Consider the following 20,613-nt stretch of genomic DNA (forward strand, 5'->3'; position numbering starts at 1 on the left):
GAATAAGCCTACAAATCCAAGAAGTTCAGGGAACTTAAAAATTAAGCGCAAAGAAAGTCACGCCCAGACAGCTTCACCAAACCGCTGAAACAAAGCGCGAAGAAACGCCCGTGGAGTGCAGGAAACAACACGTCTCGGGGAGCACTGTCTGCACCCCCCAGAGCCCTCATGGGGACCACGGGGCCAGCAGCAAACCGAGCACTTTAAACTGCTGAAGAAAAGATCAAACGAGAACTTACATCCAGTGACAATATCCTTCAGAAGTGAAACAGGGACCAAATAAAGGAAACTAAGAGAATTCACTGCCAACACCCCTGTTCCAAAACAAATACTAAAAGGTGTTGGTTTTTTAGTGTTTTTTTTGTTGTTGTTGTTAATCCTCACCCGAGGACATTTTTCCATTAAATTTAAAATTTAAGTCAGACCTTATCACTCCTCAGCTCAAAACCGTCTCATAAAAACTATCTCCTTAAAATAGGCTGCAAAGTCCCACACAACAGCCATCACCTGCTTTAGGTCCCAGAATTCATCTGGGACAACTCCTCCCTCGGGCCTCGTACAGCCAGCACTCGCACCGGGCCCTCGCCTGACCAGCTCCTTAGGCCTGGGCTTCAGTGTTCCCTGCAGACTGAGCCTTTCCGGCCAACCTCACTAATGTGCGCCGAGCCCCCGCCCCACGCGCCGTCCCACTCTCCCTGGCTGGGTCCTGGCAACCTATCAGACTGCCACACTGACTGCTGGGGCGGGAAGGCAGTCTGCCCAGGCAGGACTGCTGTGCCCCCTTCGGGCTGGGCGCTGGTGCTGGGAACTGTGCGCACGGACCCCACACCAGACACAGGCTCTCCTCCCTGGAGCCAGCATCCTCACAGGAACGCAACGCCTGCACAGAAACTGCCACGTGAACGAGGAGGAACCGCACCGAACCATCCGCCCTCCAAACGATGTCCTCACCTCACTTCTTTCTTCCTGAGTCACCCCAGCTTCAATAGGTTTTAAAAGACAAAGAAAAGAAAGCAAAGAAGAAGGAAGAACAGGACACAGAGGGAAGCCAATGGCCTGCGCACTTGCTCAGACAGACCTAAGGGGCTGGGTGATGGGTGAGTGAGGATTTATTATGGTATCTCTATTTTCTGTATATTTAAAGATTTCCATAATAAAACACTAAAAGTTAAACTTAAAGAAGTTTAAAACAATAAAGTCAAAGTTGCCCAGAACAGCAGCACCTCCAGACCTCCACCTCACCCACTGAGTACAGCCAGACGTACAGCCTCTCTCCACTGTCCACTGACCCTTACACAGGTAACTGACTCCTAGCCTGTTTGCTCATTTATAAAACGGAAATAACTATTTTCCCCTTCTCTCATCAGACACCTTCCAGGCCCTGGCCCGCGTGTCTCGTGCACCAAGAGGCTGCCGGTTCGATTCCTGGTCAGGGCCCATGTCCAGGTTGTAGGCTTGGCCCCCCCGTGAGGGGCGTGCAGCTGATTCACGTTTTGCTCTCACATCAGTGTTTCTCTCTCTCTCCCTCACCCCCTCCTTCTCTCTCTAAAAATCAATAAAAATCATTTTTTAAAATATATTTTTCAGGATTAAGATTTAAAGCTAATTAAAACTTGATAGGTTTAGCAGCTTTACAGAAGTCAACTGCCATCCAATATAATAGGTGTTTCTTTGAGTCTCTCCTGGTAACATAAAGAGATCTGCCTGGGGGGCAATGGGAACGCTACTTTCTTCAGGTCGAACAGAATGTGTCCATAACTCCTTGGTAAAACTATTATTCTTTATCTTATCAGCTAAACATGCACACACCCTAAGAACATGAACATGAACAGGCCCTGGGGAGACTCACACAGGCCCGGGGGACACCTGTGAAGCACTGTGCAGCGCCCACTGAGCACGGCCCGGTGTCCCGCCACCGCAGGCAGGCCGTGTGGTCAGCATACCGTGCCGTCACACAATGGACCGGGTGAATCTCAGAAACATGTGAAGTGAAAACAGTCACAGAACACTTCTTCCAGTAAAATAGCATTTCTATAAAGTTCACAAACAAGAAAACATATTGTGAGAACTAGCTATATATGTGGTGAAAATACTTTTAAAGTACCCAGAAGTAATAAAGATGGAGCAGATGGCGGAACAACAGATACCCCAGTCCCTAGGCTGGAGGCCAGTTCTCAGGAGTGTATTTCGCATCATAACATCTATAAGCTCCTGTGTATCAACTATCACAACATCTCCCAGAAGGCATCATGGCCCAGTGCTACACTCGAAAGTGCTGACCCTAGTCAAAGTCAAGACATGTCAAATGAATCCAAATGTATGCTCTTACAGAGCTGAAAATCTTAGAAAAAGTCACTGTTACGTGTACAGCATTTGGTTCTGCTACTGTTATCAAAAATATCACAACTGGGAAACTAGTTTTACTCTTTCATAAGCATAATCAGAACTAACCTCGACACGGACATGAGGCTGGGGAAGGTAGGAGGGGAAAGGGAGCAGGAAGGAGAGGGTCAATGGGGCAGCGGTGGGGGACGACTAACCTCATCAATATTATCCTCAGGTTTAACCTAACACCAGTGTTTCTCTAGAATATGTTTAAAATTTAAATGTCTTCAATTCCCAGTGAAATTGGTCAGAAAGGATCAGGAATCAAGGTTTACCCACACATATGCTCATCTCTGATGTCCAATGGATTTTTCAGCTGCTGATTTCTATACATCTTGGTTTAAGGAGGGAAAAAGAGCTCAATGCTTACATCCACTACTGTGAGACTTTCCCTGTGAAGTATCTTCTACTCAAAGGGGATCAGAGATTAACATATTGTTAAAAATTATAAAATTAGCCCTGGCCGGTTTGGCTCAGCGATTAGAGCATCGGCCTAATGGGTTGCGGGTTCGATTCCAGTCAAGGGCATGTACCTCGGTTGCGATTTGTCCCCGGCCCTAGTTGGGGTCGTGCGGGAGGCAGCCACTCGATGTGTCCCTTTCACATCAATGTTTCTCTCTCTCTTTCTTCCTGTCTCCCTCCCACTCTATCTGAACAAAAACATGGAAAAATGTCCTCGGGTAAGGATTAAAAAAAAAAATTATAAAAGTGTTGCCATTCTCATGTTTTAGCTTCCTTTCTGCAACATCCAGCCTAAGGCAATTAGAAATGAATCCGGCTTTAGCACACATGAAATAGTGATAGTTTTCATTGGTATACAGAGCAAGCATAAATAAAAAAATAGCCAATGAAGTCACATTTTAAAATCGACAGTAACCAACAGATGTAAACACCAGAATGTCAGCTCCCTGAACACAGAGCTCTGATCCTTCCTGCCTGTCCCAGCACAGCAGCAGATACCTGACCTGGTAAGCACCTGCTGAATGCATGGAGTGGTCTTTTTATTTTAAAAGGTCAGGAGTGTCCTTTCACTTAGACACCAACACTCGACCACCTGTCCTCACCGTCCAGGGCCCGGGAGCCTCTCGGCGAGCAAGTGTGCAGCAGCGTCACCAGCAGCTGGAGGCACCTGTCGGCTCTCAGCACGGGCAGGTAGGCGTTTGTGCCCAGCTTCACCAGGGCGTCCAGAAGAGGGTCCAAGAACATCCTCAACACATTCTGTGTTTTCCGCCTTCCACTAGACATAGAAAACATGCCAAATCAAGCATTTCAAAAGCATAAATAAATTATTTTCCAACTGTACTTGGTGGAATTGGTTAACTGATGGACTCAATTGGACAAACCGCTCCGGTGGATGGTCCTGACCCCAGCACCTCCTTAGCACTGAGCCCCCCACCTGCTCGCCAGCCTCCGGGCTGCACTCTCCCGGGGACAGCAGAGTCACACGGAAAGCACAGGGAAGAACAAGTGTGGGCAGCTCTGGGCACTCCTAGGGCGATTTTATTTGCAAATTAAAATTCTGAGAGCCCACTTCCCCAATTAAAAAAAACAAAAACAAATGCTAGGCAAGGAGATGAGACATGTTAACATATACATATGTACCTTTTCAAATAAAGAATTAAGGATTTACGAAAAACTGTTAAATGCCCAGAAAAGATGTAATGTTACCCAAATTAACTTATTATCATGCAAACACATGACCTAAGGAAACTGCTTTTTGCAATTCTAATCTCAGAGATCTGATCTGCTCACATTCTGAAAATATGAAATTGTTTTATCTTTATTCTTTTTTTAATTACACATTTTACTAAGGAATTAAATCCAGTCAATTTCTTCACTGACTCTTATGCTAGAATCTTATAACCCATTTTTCTAATGTTCTTATGTAAAACCAGTGGTTACTTCTCTGACAGTTTAACTTGCCAACCTAACGGCCCTTGTTATTACTGATTTACTGTTAACGAGTAAGTCACCTGCTGCCCGTGTTCCAGTTCCTTCCTTTGATGCACTGGGGTCAATTCCATGCTGAGGTGGAAGCGCCTGAGCACCCACCATGCACCTGAGCAGCCTGTGTCTGGAAGCTGCTCCAAGTGCAGAAACGCTCACCTGCGCTGACTCTCCACCGCTGCCACGTCCACAGCCAGCGCGACCATCAGGGCCACAAGCCGGGCTTCAGCCCAGTCAGGCACCCAGCAGTCTTCTCCCGCTGCAGAATGACAGGCAACGTTTGCAAAGCGTCAACAACCCTTCGACAGGAGGCCACAAGAGCCCAATGACTGTGTGTCACCAATACTAAGTTATCACAGAACTACACACTTAAATGTGAGTGGCCACCAACCTCTGATGGCCACTCACTCCCGACCTGACCCGGCGTCGCTGTGCTCACAGAATGTGCGGGGCAGCAGAGGAAGCTCCCACCCAGGAACATGCAAAGAAACGCAGAGTAGCTGTGGTGAGTGCTTTAATGGCGCTGGCAGAGTGAACACTGGGAGGCTGTGCCCTGGTCTGGGGAGTAAGAGGAAGTCACCAGGAAGAAATGACCGCTGGGCCGAGTGTGGCAATGGAGAAGGACTGAGACGGGAAGGGAGACGAGACCTCTGCAGACAGCAGGGACAGGCAGAGAGTGCACCACACTCCAGGAAGCGGACGGGCGCCTGGGAGGCTGGGGGTCACTGAGAGGAAGAACAGAGCTGAGGTCACAGAAGCAGGCGGAGCAACGAGGGGCGCAGAGGCCATGAGAGGATTCCGTCTGCCCACAGGCGAGTGGAAGCCACGAAGGGACACGGGCGGCCGGCACACCGGCTCCAGTGCGCCTCACGGACAGCACGCATGGTGCAGTCACAGGCCTGCGCAGCCCCCGTGGGAAGTCTCCCAGCTCCACTTGCCAGCAGCATTCGCTCGCTGTGGTCTCCGGGTCGCGTTCTGGTCATTCCTGCAGCTTTTCAAACTCTCATCACCACTGTATTTCTACGATCAGCGATCATGATCTCGAATGCTACAACTCTAACTGTTCTGGGCACCACGACTGTACCCACGTAAGACAGCAAACTATGGTTGATCACATCCCTTGGAAGCCTGACAAGCCTTTACTGCTGTTTCCAAACATCTCACTTCCTGTGATTCAGAAAACCTGTTCTGAAAGCTCGTCAGCACTTTTGTTTGATGTTAGTTCTGTGTGGTTTTGTTGTTGTATACGTCATATATACACCTATTTCACTCCATCCTTTTCTCTTACCATTCCCCCTGGGCTCCATGCCACAGACAGACAAACGGACGGACAGAGCGAAGCCTCTTACCTCCGGTCCCTGGATTCAAGCACACGGAAGCCCTGGTGCTTTCCCACATTTCACATTCATTTCTACTCACTCCCCTGCCCCTGCAGGTCCTGTTCTGGACAGGTCCCCCCCGGTGCTGCTGTCCTTCAAGGCCCTGCCTAGGATCAGCTCACTCGTCAGCCCCTGCTGGGTTCTGCGCTGGGTTCTCGCTGGCTGAGGACAGGGCACGTATCTTTCATCCCCGTTACTCCCCTGCCTGACTCAAAGAAGACACGTGGTATGTGTCTGCTGAGTAAACAGTGTGAGGTCTGCCCTGCTGACTATGCCAGCGCCCAAAGGAAGAGCTTCAGATGTGTGATCTGGTTGAAAATAGTGCTCTGACTGATGAGTCGTTCTGTAAAAACAAATTTTAAGGTATCTGATGCTCAAAAACTCAAGCTAAACAGTATTTGCTTGGGAATTTATTAACTTATTCTGAAAAAAAAGCCCAGTAACTGATAACTAAACTAAAATTTTATAAAGGCACTTAGCAGAGGGCATTAGTAAGTTCAAGAAAATATTAAATGCATACACACACACACCTCCTCTGCACTTAAAATTAGTTTTTAAAATACTTTAAATAGCAGATTATGTTAAACAGTATATTTTAAGTCCTAGAAATGTTAAGAAAGAAACTCTAAAAATCTTGTTTCATCCAATTTTGACTATTTAATCAGATCTGATGCCGTTATACACTCTGAGTTATAAACTAAGCTTATTTTAGGGGTTTAATCTATGTTCAGGGCAGCAGGGACTAAAATTCATTTATTTTTATAGGCCTAACAAAAGAATCTTCCAAGTAACAGCACAGAAAATTTACTAGACAATAAAATAAAACACAAAAGAGAAATGTTTGCAGGAGAACAGATACTCTCACATATTTGGGGAGAATAATTCTCTGATCATTTAAGAGCTAGTCCATGATCAGAGCAAGAGAAATCAGTAAGCGAAAATGACTTGGTCTGAAACAATCTAGGAAATTTAAGACACATGAAATTCAAAGATGCAATCTACCCAAACAATCACTGATGACCCGACGGAGAGGAAGCAGCAGAAACGTAGAGAATCCTAACCCTGCTCTGCGACCAGCCCACCCGCACCCACAGAGCAGCTGCAAGACCCATCTTTCTCTGCAAAGTGTCTGGCAAAAAGAAAAACTAACAAATCGTCCTTTCAACAATTTTTCTCTAAAATTACTTGTCATAATCAATTCACACTAAATGTAACACTTTGAAAACAAACCAAAGATGAACTGATTCCTCTACAAATATTCCTACTTCAGGAGCCCCCAAAACACATCTGCAATCTCCAGCCCGCGATACATTTGGTAATTATGAAATTAGTTAATAGATTTATTTGTGTCCAATTCCTACTCTGGCAACTTGTTCAACTCCCAAATCCTGGAACAGATGAAGTAAAGTTGGGGAGCAGTATTTTACATTCTGCTATTCACAGCGTTTGGCTGAAAAGCACGTCTCAAAGCAGCAAACTGACAGGCATTTGGTAAAGCCCAAAGCTTGATCTGAAAACTAGTTCAACGTTCTTTGAAAACTCTTTGGTTGTACCGGTCCAGAAAAAGGATTTCAGACTTACTGTCCCAAGCAGGTGACTTCACATACTCTTGAACCAGGTTCCTGACATAAGCATTCAAGGGGCACGTCTCCTGAGGTCCAACGGGGCTATGAGCTGAGGGTCGGCCAAAGCCATTTTCATTAACACGCAGCCAATCACAGAGCTAGGAAAGACAACAGTCGTTACTTTACTTTAAAAACCTAACCAAACTAAGGTTTTCTAATTTCCCAAAGCCAATCTTTTTCTTCCACAATAAACTGAATTTAAATGACTGAACACAAGAAGGTAATAACATTTACTGCCATGGCTGAATTGCACAGATAGTGTCCGCAGAAAAAAGTGTGTGTGTTCTCTCCTCTCCACCCAAGACTTAACAAACTTCACTAACAGGCAAGAACTTCTGAAGTACCTAATATAAAATGCACATTATGATAATGTATTCTAAAGAACATGTCTGTGAAAAATAGCACATTATGTAAAACCAATTACAACCTTACATTAAAATCGATTCTAGCTTCACATACTAAAACAAGGATGTTTGTTTTGAGAGAATGTAGAATTTGAAATGTAAGTTATAATTAAAGTTCCTACCTCCTCACAAGTTTACTTTCTATCACATGTGATTTTAAAATATATTAATTTAAGAAAGAAATTCTGTGCTAGTCTTTCTCCATCATACCTTTCAGAAGATTTGCTGAACTTCACAGAATTCATCTCTGATCACATCGTTGTGAATTTTGTTCTGAAATCTATGTTTCCAACTTTCTTTTTACAATATATCTTAATGTGCAAATTCATACATAAATTTAATTATGAAGTAAATAATTATGTCTTTCTAAAAGGTAAGGATTTTTTAAAAAAATATTGTTTGCATCCATTAAGGTAACCCAAAATTACAAGTAAGGAGTCAAGATAATAATGAATGAAATAATAATACATCACTTGACCAAGGACAGAATTGATGAATGAATAAGTCAGTCAAGACTAAATGGACATTCCGTAAGACCAATGAATGAGCAGCCCAGCAACACTGAAGGAAGTTGCTCTGTGTAGGTCTTTATCAAGCAGGTCATCTTAAAATAGAATCTAAGAGTGAGGTCAGCTAATATTTACCTTTCCACAGTATAAACTTTTTCTTTATATTCCTCTCAAACTGGCCAGACTAAGTTTCTTAATTACTGCTATAAAATATGTGATTTTCCAAATCTTGTATTTCTATAAGTACAATGCTATTATAACAGAATTACAGAACTAAGCTCAAATTAATATTTGATTCTTTCCCTCTATCAAATCTGTCACAAAGTTCGGAATATTTCCCAGCAGAGTCTTCATGTCAGACTGGTTTAAACGGCATCTAACTAGCGGTCCCTGGTGCACAGCTTCCCTTGATGGCCCATTAAAACACGAGTCTCGACAGTCTGTTTGGACACTGTCAAGAGAATGAGAAGATGAGCCAACGACAGAGAGAAAATATTTGCAAAAGACACATCTGACAAAGGACTGGTACCTAATATGTACTCTTAAAACTTAACAAGAAAACAAACAATCCAATTTCAAACCGGGCAAAAGATCTGAATGAACACTTCACCAAAGAACTTAAGAGTACAGATGGCAAACAGCATGTGAAAGATGCCAATATCATAGTCATTACATATTGCTAATGAAAACAACGAGTTTTCCAGCCGCTGTGGCTCAGTGGTTGAGCGTCAACCCTGCATCAAGTGGTCGCCAGTTTGACTCCTGGTCAGGGCACATGCCCAGGCTGTGTGCCAAATCCCCGGTAGGGGGCATGTAGGAGGCGGCCAATCCATGTTCTTTCTCATCAATGTTTCTATCTCCCTCTCTCTCCCTAAAATCAATAAAGAAAAAATTTTTAAAAAACAACAACGACAACGAGCTACCACTACACATCTAATCAAGTGGCAGAAATCCAGAACACTGGCAAAACCGAATGCTGGTGAGGACGTGGAGCGGCAGGAACACACTGTCACCGCTGCAGGGGATGCAGACAGAGCAGCCACTTTGGAAGACAGCTTGGCAGTCCCTTACTAAACTAAACATACTCTTACCATGCAATCCAGCAACTGTGCTCCTTGGTATTTACCCAAATGACTTGAAAAGTTGTGTCCGCACAAAAACCTTCACATGAATGTTTATGGCAGCTTTATTCATAATTGCAAGAATTAAGAAGTAACCAAGATGTCCTTCACTAGGTGAATGGGTAAATAAACTGAGTACATCAGACTATGGAGTACTATTCAGTGATAAAAAAAAAATTGAAAGACATGGAAGAACCTTAAGGTGTTACTTAGAGAAAGAAGCCCATCTGAAAAGGCTTCACAATGTATGATTCCAACTATATGAGAGTCTGAAAAAGGCAAAACCATGAAGGCAGTGAAAACATCAGTGGTTGTCAGGGGTTTGGGGGGCGAGAGGGGAGGGGTGGACAGGCAGAGCACGGGATTCTCAGGGCAGTGACACCCTCCTGTATGGCACTGCAATGGCCAAAGCCACAGAATGCACAACACAGAGAACCCCAGTGTCGATGGCAGACATTAGCTAGTAACAGCGTTTCTCCTGTAAAAACGTGCCTGCTAACGCACAGTGTGAAAACAGGGGCGCTGTGGGTGGCCAGGGGACCGGTGAGGGTTACAAGCAGTCTCTATAGTGTCTGCTCAATTTTTCTATAAACCTAAAACTACACTAAAAAACAAAGTATATTAATTTTTAAAAATTACTTAGATTGAGCTATATGAAATTGTTAACTTATATTTCTGTAAGTTAAAAATGACTAAATACCAATGATTCTATGACTCAACATAATACACCAGATTTACACTATATAGCTAAAGTTACAGAATATAGCCAGTCTACCCTAAGATACACATACCCTGTATGTGTGCTTTTGTTATTAACCAAACAGAAAGAATTAACACTGGTCTCGAGTATAAACCACACGGCCACATTTATTTGCTAACCACTGTATTCCCAAACTTAGCACAGGGCTGGGGTGTGGGATGTGTGCGATAGTCTCCAGTAATTAAATTCAAGACACTGAGAGATACGGTAAACATGCTAAAAGAAAATAAAAGAAAAAAGTGAAGACAGACATTGATGAGTTAGACAACTGAAAATTAGCTGGAACAAAATTAGCTGGAATAAAGACACCAAGGGCTGGCTCATCAAACCGAGGGGAACAGACAACAGTGGTCCCAGGTGCTCACACCTACGGCGGAGCACGTTGGAACGTTGTACATCCATGTCCTCATCTAAGTCTCGAAGCTCAGATCACGTACCACATGAATTCCAGAGGCACCAACCACAACTCACAAATTACACATATCAATGCAGCAAATAAACCTTATTTGGATACTTTAAAAAGTTGAATATTTGAACAAACAAAATTCAAGAAACAAACAGAAAAGCACGTCTACTGGACATCTGGAAAAGTGTAAACACTAGATATTTGAAATTAAAAAATTGTTAACATTTTTAGGGGTGAAAAGGGCCTATTTTGGGTCCTTTGAAAGTCCTTACTTTTTAGCAGTACATACTCAAATGTTTATATATGAAATGATAAATCTTGAAATTAAAGTCCAACAAAAGGAATTGATTAAATAAATTCTAAAACATTTAATCGATTGAACTTTTAAATATCACATACGGGAAACAGCAACATGTTAAAATGCTCAAATATATGTAAAGATGAAAAAATAAAATTCAAAACAATAATTTTAATTTTGTTTAGAAATATCACATATACTAATATATCAATTTAAATATACATATATAGTGAGAAAGCAAGAGTGAGACTATATATATTCAAAATATTAAAAACTAAACCCCAAAATATGTGGGCACTGCAGGTGATTATTATTTTCTTTAATGGTTCTGTATTTTTCAGTTCCACATAATTATATGCATTATGATCCAGAATATAAGCTATAATTCTAATTCTTAAAGACCCTAATTGCCTGATTCCTTCTGCCATTGCCCTAACCTACACTCTCCTTATTTTATGCCTGACTTACTTTAACGTCGTCTAAGCTGATCTCTCTTGCTTCTCTCTATGCAGACAGAGCCAGAATTACCTTCTAAAAGGTAATTCCCTAGCCTCAGTGATCTCTTAAGCACTGGAGAAACACAAAATTTAAAAAAAAAAAAAGGTTCCTATACTCAAAAAAACACATCACCTAGAGAGAACACAGTAGCATTCAACCAAGGATATAATGGATAAGAGCTAAAAGCAGCAGCGTGAACTGAGTCCCACCATCTAAAACAGAACCAAGAGGAGGGCAGGAGCCCGGAAGAGTGGAGCCCTCAGCCCACAGCAGGCTGCAAGGCCCTAAACGTCGGGGGTGGGGTGGCAGCAGGTCAGAGACAGTGATGGACAAGAAAGGAGCCATCAGGTGGGAACCACACTGGTGGAGGTTCCACTAGAGCAGTGGCTGCAGAACAGGAAAAACACTTAGGATTTCATGAAGCAGTAGATGCATAAAGTCAGAAGAATCACGAATTACCTAAATGTCAGGCTTGAGCAACTGGGTAGATGAAAATGCCATTAACTGACAGAAAAAACAGAAAGAGGAGGTTGTGTTACTGTTTTGAGTCTAACATCATCATCATTCCTAACACATCTCATCCAGGACTGAGTTCTGCCTTCCGGCAGGGTCTCCTCTTCCACAGTCTCCCACCTCCTCGAGACTCTCAGCAGCATTACCAGTTAGCCTTGCGCAAAGCACATGGACAATCTTTAAATCTCGACTGATAGATAACAAAGCAATAATATTTTGCATGAATGACTAACGATGAATTCAATCAGAAAACATTTTTTATGAAGATTTCAAAGACCTTGTCGTCAAATTATTTTCAGTCTTACCTCTGTCCACAACGACGTTCCTCGCGCTAAGGACTCCTCTTGTCGCAGACACAGGAGAAAAGCTGAGATGTCAGAAAGGGACACTTTCTCCTGGGGCAGGGGGTGGAGGGACGTTTTTAAAAATTACTCATTTAAAAAATTTTAATTGAATAAAATAAAGTCACTGTAAAAGCAATCTAGTATACTGTTTATAGTATTAGTGAACTCTAAAGGAAGCTATTTTTTAAATATATTATTCCACTTTAAAAATGAAGATATTGATTACAAACCAACACATTATGTAAAATAAAAGATTATTTTATAAATCTATTTTCCTTAAAATCAAAGTTACTGTCTTAGAGTCAAGATGGTAACAATCTAAAAGCAAAAACAAAAACATTCTATAGGAAGTTACTTATTATTTAAATCAACAGTGATTCTTACTTTTCAAAGCTACAAAAATGACCCCCTACCTTAAGAAAGCCACCTACGTATTTCATTCCTTTAGGTTATAAGTCTTGAATAAGATACCCTGCTCTAGGCCAGAGGTCAGCAAAACCACTCACAGCCTGTTTTGTCAATAAAGTTTTATTGGAACACAGCCATGTTCATTTATTTATCAACTGTCTGTAGCTGCTTTTGAGTGGTTGTGACAGAGACCATATGGCTCACTAAACCTTAAATATATACTAGTCTGCCCTTCACAGCTACAGTTTATGGGGGCTCTGTGAAAAAAAAACAAAACAAAAAAAATACAGAACGAAGACAGTATATTCCCTGAAGGTTGATTTTCTGGAAGGTAAGTGGAAACAGTACAGAGGAAACCAGGTGAGCACCTCTGGTCCTCTCCCAGCAGAGTCGCCAGGATGTGCTCAGTTCCAGACATGTAACCTGTTCCAGGGGAGCTCATCAGACGCACGCAGGCTGCCCCTGGGACTAGTGAGAGGTGCCCCCACACAGCGACCACCCAGATTCACCTCCAGAAGGAGGCTCAGTGTGAGCCCGGTGGTCTTTGTGAATACGTCAGGCCCAGCCAGCCACTCCCGCATGCCAGCCAAGGGCCGACCTCCTACGGAGGCCGACAGCGTGGAGGGCCTGCTACCTAACTTGTCTGCACACCCACCCACTCAGAAAGGCTCGGGAACGAAGCATCACAAGTAAAGGTGCACTCACCACGTCGACCAGGTTCATCGCTGTGTGCAGAAGGTAGCACTGGGCCGCCCCCCGCAACAGAGGCTGGTGTGTGACCATGGCGCACTGGAGGACACCCCTGACACGGAACAGAGAACACATGTGCACTTCCCAGGGACGGCGGCGAGGGGCAGTCGCTGCCAAGCTGTTGTGTAGTAGTTACACTCACTAGTGCAGGAAGTCACCCCAGGGGAAGCTCAAAGCTCCTATTAAGGTCTCTGATAGAGCTCAATTTTTTTTTTTTTTTTTTAATCCTCACCCGAGGACATTTTTCCATTTTTTGTTCAGGTAGAGTGGGAGGGAGAGAGAGGAACAGAGAGAGAGAGAGAAACATCGATGCGAAAGGGACACATCGAGTGGCTGCCACCCGCACAACCAACCAGGGCCGGGGACAAACTGCAACCGAGGTACGTGCCCTTAGCGGGAACCGAACCCTGGTCTCTCAGGACCGCAGGCCGATGCTCTAACCGCTGAGCCAAACCGGCCAGGGCGATAGAGCTCAATTTTAACATGAAAAATATCTCCTTTAAAAATAATGAGACTATGCATGAAGACACATTAAAATAAGAATTTTACATTTTAAAAAATACTTTGTAATCAATATTACGGTTTCATATCTTATGTCTTGTTCCCCACCTACCAATGTAACAAAATAAAAACAACTTACTGCCCCGTCCTAAAGCGGTCCAAGTGCAGCCGCGTGTGTCGTGGTGCACACGTAACTTAGCAACCATAGAACAAAACAAGTCCTACCATGTGAATAGACTTTTAATTTATTTTTTTCTTATAAAAGAGCTCAGAAATCCCAGTGCCAATATTAACTAAAACTATTCACTACAGATTAAATCAGAGCGGAAAACAAAACTGCCCGATGGAAAGGTATGTCAAGACCCTATGTGAACACACACAGGTCAGAGTACCTGAGAGCAAGCAGCCCGTCCGGACCCAGCGCTTTACATCTCGGGACACTGGCCAAAGCCTTAGCCAGAAACAAGATGGGAACTGCACACCACTGTCTACTTGTCATCTTCTGAATAAACTTTAACAAAAAACCACCTGAAAGAAAAAAATTTTAAATATCATTGTTGCCATCAGCACATGACCACATGCTGAACATCACTAGACACTGGGTAGACAATGCAAATCAAAACCCCTAATGAGATGAAATTCACACCCACAGGATGGCTATCATCAAAAGGACAGACAACAAGTGCTGACCAGGAGCTGGGGAAACACCCTGCAGCTGAGTGCAACACAAGGCAGCCAGTGTGCAACTGTCTCTCAGCTCCTCCAAAAGTTAAAGTTACACGGGACCCAACCATTCCAGCCTTACGTATGCACTCAAGAAAATGGAAAGCATGTATGTTCATATAAAAACATGTCTGTGCCCTGGCCGGTCTGGCTCAGCGGTTAGAGCGTCGGCCTGCGGTCCGGAGAGACCCAGGTTCGGTTCCCGCTAAGGGCATGTACGTCGGTTGCAATTTGTCCCCGGCTCTGGTTGGCCGTGCGGGTGGCGGCCACTCGATGTGTCCCTTTCGCGTCGATGTTTCTCTCTCTCTCTCTCTCTCTCTTCCTCTCTCTCCCTCCCACTCTATCTGTACAAAAAATGGAAAAATGTCCTCGGGTGAGGATAAAAAAAAACAAACATGTCTGTGATTATTCATAGCAGCATTATTCATAATAGTTAAAAGAGGGAACAACCCAAACATCCACCAACTGATGGATAAATAAAATGAGAAATACCTATACAGTGGAATATTGTTCAGTCACAAAAAGGAATGAAATACTGATACATGCTAAAACATAAATGAATCTTAAAAACATTAAGCTAAGTGAAAGAAGCCAGACATACACTAAAAGGCCACATATTATGATTCCATTTATATAAAATGTTTAGGCAAATCTATAGAGACAGAAAGCACACTGGTACCTGACGGGAGCTGAGGGAAGGGTAAGAAGTGATTACCAATGCGTGTGGAGTTCTTAGGGTGATGGACATGTTCTGGTATTAGAGGTGATGGTTGTACAATTTTGTGAATATACTAAATACCAATAAACACTTAAAACGGTGAATTTTATGGTATGTAAATTGTAACTCAATAAAGCTATTAAAAAATCAATGTTCTTTCAATTTTATTCCTACTTAGTAAGATAAGTACATATTCTACTCTGTTGTAGAAATTCTGCTAAACATGCAGTTATATTTTTAAAATGTAAAAGATAAATTCTTTACTGTTAGAAGGCATTCTTCTGTTGGAGATGTTAAAGAAAAACAGGGTAAAAAATACCGATAATAACTGACCTCTTATCTGCAAACAGTGATATTAGATCTTTTTCACAGGTAATTTCTTTTTCTTTTAATTTTTTTATTAATTTATTTTTGTTACAGATGTTTCTCCTTTTCCCCCCATTGACACGCTCCTCATCTCCACCCCCTCACCCCATCCCCAGCATTGTTGTCTATGTCCATGGTTACACATACATACATGTAAGTTCAGTGTTTATCTCTTCCCTCCCCCCCGGAACCCCTCTTCTGAGGTGTCAGTCGGTATCCTACTTCTATGTTTCTGGGTCTATTTTGTCTATCAGCTTGCTCTATTCATCATATTCCACAAATAAGTGAGATCACGTGATATTTGTCTTGCTGATTGGCTTGTTTCGCTTAGGATAATACTCTCCAGGTCCCTCCTTGTCCTCTCAAAGGATAAGAGATCTTTCTTCCTTACAGCTGCATAGTACTCCATTGTATATATGTACCACAGCTTTTTTATCTACTCATCTACTGGGCTGTTTCCACATCTTAGCAATTGTAAATAGTGCTGCTATGAACATTGGGGTACATATATTCTTTCTGACTGGTGTTTCAGGCTTCATAGGGTATATTCCTAAGTGGGATCACTGGGTCACATGGCAGTTCAATTTTAACCTTTTGAGGTAACACCATATTGTTTTTCATAGTGGCTGTTTTTCATAGTGTTTTTCATAGTGGCTGCATTCCCACCAGCAGTGTACTAAAGTCCCCTTTCTCCACACCCTCGCCAGCACTTGTTGTTGATGATTTGTTGATGGCAGCCATTCTGACAGGTGTGAGGTGATAACTCACTGTTGTTTTAATTTGCATCTCTGATGATTAGGGACGTTGAGCATTTTTTCATATGTCTCTGGCCAATTGTATGTCCTATTTGGAGAGGTGTCTCTTTAGGTCCTTTGCCCATTTTTAATTGGATTCTTTATCTTACTTTTGTTGAATTGTATGGGTACTCTATATATTTTGGAAATTAACCCCTTATCAGATGTATCATTGGCAATGATGCTCTCCCATATAGTGGGTTCCCTTTCCAGTTTGATGGTTGTTTCTTTTGCTGTGCAGAAGTTTTTTAGTTTGATGTAGTTCCATGTTTGATGGTGTTCATTTTTTTCTTTGGTTCTCCTACCTTAGGCGTTGTATCAGTGAAAATTCTGCTGTGCATGTCTAAAATTTTGTTGCCTACGTTTTCTTCTAAAATTTTTATGAATTCATGAGTCACATTTAAGTCTTTTACACACTTTGAGTTTATTCTTGTGTATGGTGTAAGTTGGTGGTCTAACCTTTTTTTTTTTTGCATGTAGCTGTCCAATTTTCCCAAAACCATTTATTGAAGAGGCTGTCTTTACTTCACTGTATACTCTTGCCACCTTTGTCAAATATTAATTGAGCATAATAACTTGAGTCAATTTTTGGGTTCTCTGTTCTGTTCCATTGATTTATATGCCTGTTCTTGTGCCAGAACCAGGCTGTTTTAATTACAGTGGCTTTGTAGTATAACCTAATTTCCAGTATTGTGATCCCTCCCACTTTGTTCTTGTTTTTCAAGATTGCTGTGGCTATTCAAGGTCTTTTTTGGTTCCATATAAACTTTTGGAGTATTTGTTCTAGTTCTAAGAAATATGTCGTTGATATTTTGATGGGGATTGCACTGAACCTATAGACTGCTTTGGGTAGTATGGACATTTTAATGATGTTAATTCTTCCTATCCATAAATAAGGTATATGCTTCCACTTTTTTATATCTTCCTCTATTTCTTTTTTCAATGACCTGTAGTTTTCAGTGAAGAGGTCCTTCAATTCTCTGGTTAAGTTTATTCCTAGGTATCTCAATTTTTTTTGCCATGATAGTAAATGGGATTGTTTTCTTAGTTTCTCTTTCTGTGAGTTCATTGTCGGTGTATAAGAATGCCATCGATTTCCTGATGTTAACTTTGTATCTTGCTACTTTGCCAAATTCATTTATTAAATCTAGTAGATTTTTGATGGAGTCTTTAGGGTTTTCTATGTACAATGTCATATCATCTGCAAATAATGACAGTTTCACCTCCTCCTTTCCAATTTGGATCCCTTTTATTCTTTCTTTATGTCTAATTGCCATGGCTAAGACTTCCAGTACTATGTTAAATTAAGAGTGGCAAAAGTGGGCATCCCTGTCTTGTTCCTGTTCTTAAAGGAAATGTTTTTAGTTTATGCCCATTGCTGTAGGTTTTTTTGTATCTGGCCTTTATTATGACAAGATATGATATCTCTATTCCCACCCTGCTGAGTGTTTTTATCAGAAATGGGTGCTTGATTTTCTCGAATGCTTTTTCAGCATCTATTGATAACATCATATGGTTTTTATCTTTCATTTTGTTTATGTGGTGTGTCACATTTATTGATTTGCGAATATTATACCATCCTTGCATCCCTGGGATGAATCCCACTTGGTTATGATGAATAATTTTTTTGATGGATCCAATTTGCTAATATTTTGTTAAGGATTTTGGCATTTGTGTTCATCAGTGATATTGGCCTATATTTTTCTTTCTTTGTAGTGTCTTTATCTGGTTTTGGAATTAGGATTATGTTGGCCTCATAAAATGAGTTTGGAAGTCTTCTGTCTTCTTGGATTTTTTGGAATAGTTTGAGGAGAATGGGTGTTAGATCTTCTTTCAGTGTTCAGTAAAACTCTCCTATGAAGCCATCTGGGCCTGGGCTTTTGTTTGCTGGAAGTTTCTTGATTACATCTTCAATTTCCTTAGTTGTTATTGGTCTATTCAAGTTTTCTATCTCTTCCCAGTTCAGTTTTGGGAGACTGTGTGTTTCTAGAAATATGCCCATTTCGCCTAGATTGTCCAATTTATTGGCATATAATTGTTCATAGTATGTTTTAATGATCCTATGTATTTCTGTGAAGTCAGTTGTTACTTCTCTTTCATTTCTGATTTTGTTTATTAGGGTCCTCTCTTTTTGTTTCTTGGTGAGCCTGGCTAAGGGTCCATCAATCTTGTTTATTTTTTCAAAGAACCAGCTCTTTTGAATTTTTTTTTTTTTTTTTTTTTTTTTTAGTATCTATGTTGTTTATTTCTGCTCTGACCTTTACTGTTTCTTTCCTTCTACTTGCTCTGGGTTTTTCTTTTTGTTTACTTTCTAGTTCTTTAAGTTGTAGGGTTAGAAAGTCAATTAGGAATTTTTCCTGAGGTAGGCCCGCAGTGCTATGAAATTCCCTCTCAGGACTTTTTTCACTGCATCCCATAGATTTTGTGTTGTTGTGTGTTCATTTTCATTGGTTTCCAGGAAGTTTTTAATTTCTTCTTTGATCTCCTTGGTAACCCATTTGTTGTTTAATAACATGCTATTTAGCCTCTATGTGCTTGAATGTTTTTGTTGTAATTGATTTCTAGTTTCATGCCATTGTGATCTGAGAAAATGCTTGATATGATTTCAAAGTTCTTAAATTTGTACTTACTTTGTATGTTAGCATGTGGTCTGTCTTTGAAAATGTCCCGTGTGAGAAAAATGTATATTCTGCTGCTTTGGGGTGAAATGTTCTGTAAATATCAATTAAGTCCAACTGATCTAGTTTGTCATTTAAGGACTCTGTGTCCTTGTTAATTTTTTGTCTAGAGGATCTATCCAGTGGTGTCAGTAAAGTGTTAAAAGTCACCCACTATGATTGTATTGCTATTGATCTCTCCCTTGAAGTCCTCCAGAAATTTTTCTTTTCTTTATTGATTTTTAGAGAGAGAGAGGAAGAGAGAGGGAGAGATAGAAACATCAATGGGAGAGAACATCAATTGGCCACCTCCTACATGCACCCCACTGGGGATGTGGCCCACAACCTGAGCATGTGCCCTGACCAGGAATCAAACTGGCGACCTCTTGGTGCATGGGTCGACGTTCAACCACTGAGCTACACCAGCTGGGCCCTCCAGAAGTTTTTAAATATATTTTGGTGGTCCTGTATTTGGTGCATATATGTTTACCAGGGTTATTTCCTCTTGTTGGATTGATCCCTTTAATATTATGTAGCAATATTCTTTGTCTTTTATTTTTGAAATCTATCTTATCAGATATGAGTATTGCTACACCAGCTTTTTTTTCATTTCCATTTGCTTGGAAAATTTTTTTCCATCCCCTCACTTTCATCCTGTATGAGTCTTTTGTTGTGAGGTGGATCTCTTGTAGAGAGCATATATATGGGTCATGTTTTCTTACCCAATCAGCTACCTTATGTCTTTTAATTGGAGTATTTAAGCCATTTACATTTAAGGTTATTATTGATAGACACTTATTAGTTGCCATTTTAATATTATGCCTGTGTCCCTCTTTCTGTCTCTGTTTCTTCTTCTTCTTTCAGCAATCCCTTTAGCATTTCTTGCAGTGCTGGTTTAGTGGTGATAAATTCCTTTAGATTTTTTTTTTTTTTTGTATGTGAAGCTCTTTATTTCTCTTTCAATTTTTAATGATAGCCTTGCTGGATAGAGCAGTCTTGGATTCAGATCCTTGCCTTTCATTGCTTTGTATACTTCCCTTCTGGCCTGCAGTATTTCTATTGAGAAATCAGCTGACAGTCTAATGGGGGCTCCCTTGTAGGTAACTTTCTGTCTCTCTCTTGCTTCCTTTAAGATTCTTTGTCGTTAATGTTTGCCTTTTTTATTATGCTGTGTCTAGCTATGGGTCTGTTGGGATTCATCTTGCTTGGGGCTCTCTGCATTTCCTGGACTTGTGTGACTTTTTCCTTCATCAATTTAGGGTAGTTTTCTGTCATTATTTCTTCAAACAGGTTTTCTATTCCTTTCTCTGATTCTTCTCCTTCTGGTACCCCTACATGCAAATGTTATGTTTTGTATTGTCCTAAAGCTCCCTTAAACTCTCCTCCTGTTTTTTAATTTTTTTCCTATTTGCTGCTCTATTTGGATGTTTTTTTTCTACCATGTCTTCTAACTCGATGATTCGGTCTTCAGCTTCTTCTAATCTACTATTGAGTCCTTCCAAGGTAT

At 41.5% G+C, this 20,613-nt stretch overlaps 1 protein-coding gene across 1 annotated transcript in view; it reads right to left on the reverse strand.

Moving 5' to 3' along the window:
• TARBP1 (TAR (HIV-1) RNA binding protein 1) overlaps positions 1-20,613 on the reverse strand; it is a 77,285-nt gene that overhangs the window by 39,094 nt on the left and 17,578 nt on the right. Inside the window, exons 7-12 of the mRNA XM_036277524.1 lie at positions 14,241-14,376; positions 13,303-13,399; positions 12,151-12,240; positions 7,293-7,434; positions 4,492-4,591; positions 3,450-3,622 (exon numbers count right to left, since the gene is read on the reverse strand). Of these exons, the coding sequence (XP_036133417.1) occupies positions 3,450-3,622; positions 4,492-4,591; positions 7,293-7,434; positions 12,151-12,240; positions 13,303-13,399; positions 14,241-14,376 (738 nt within the window). The remainder of the gene's footprint in view (positions 1-3,449; positions 3,623-4,491; positions 4,592-7,292; positions 7,435-12,150; positions 12,241-13,302; positions 13,400-14,240; positions 14,377-20,613) is intronic.

The sequence above is a fragment of the Molossus molossus genome, unplaced genomic scaffold (assembly GCF_014108415.1).
Source record: "Molossus molossus isolate mMolMol1 unplaced genomic scaffold, mMolMol1.p scaffold_m16_p_23, whole genome shotgun sequence".
Lineage (NCBI taxonomy): Eukaryota > Metazoa > Chordata > Mammalia > Chiroptera > Molossidae > Molossus > Molossus molossus.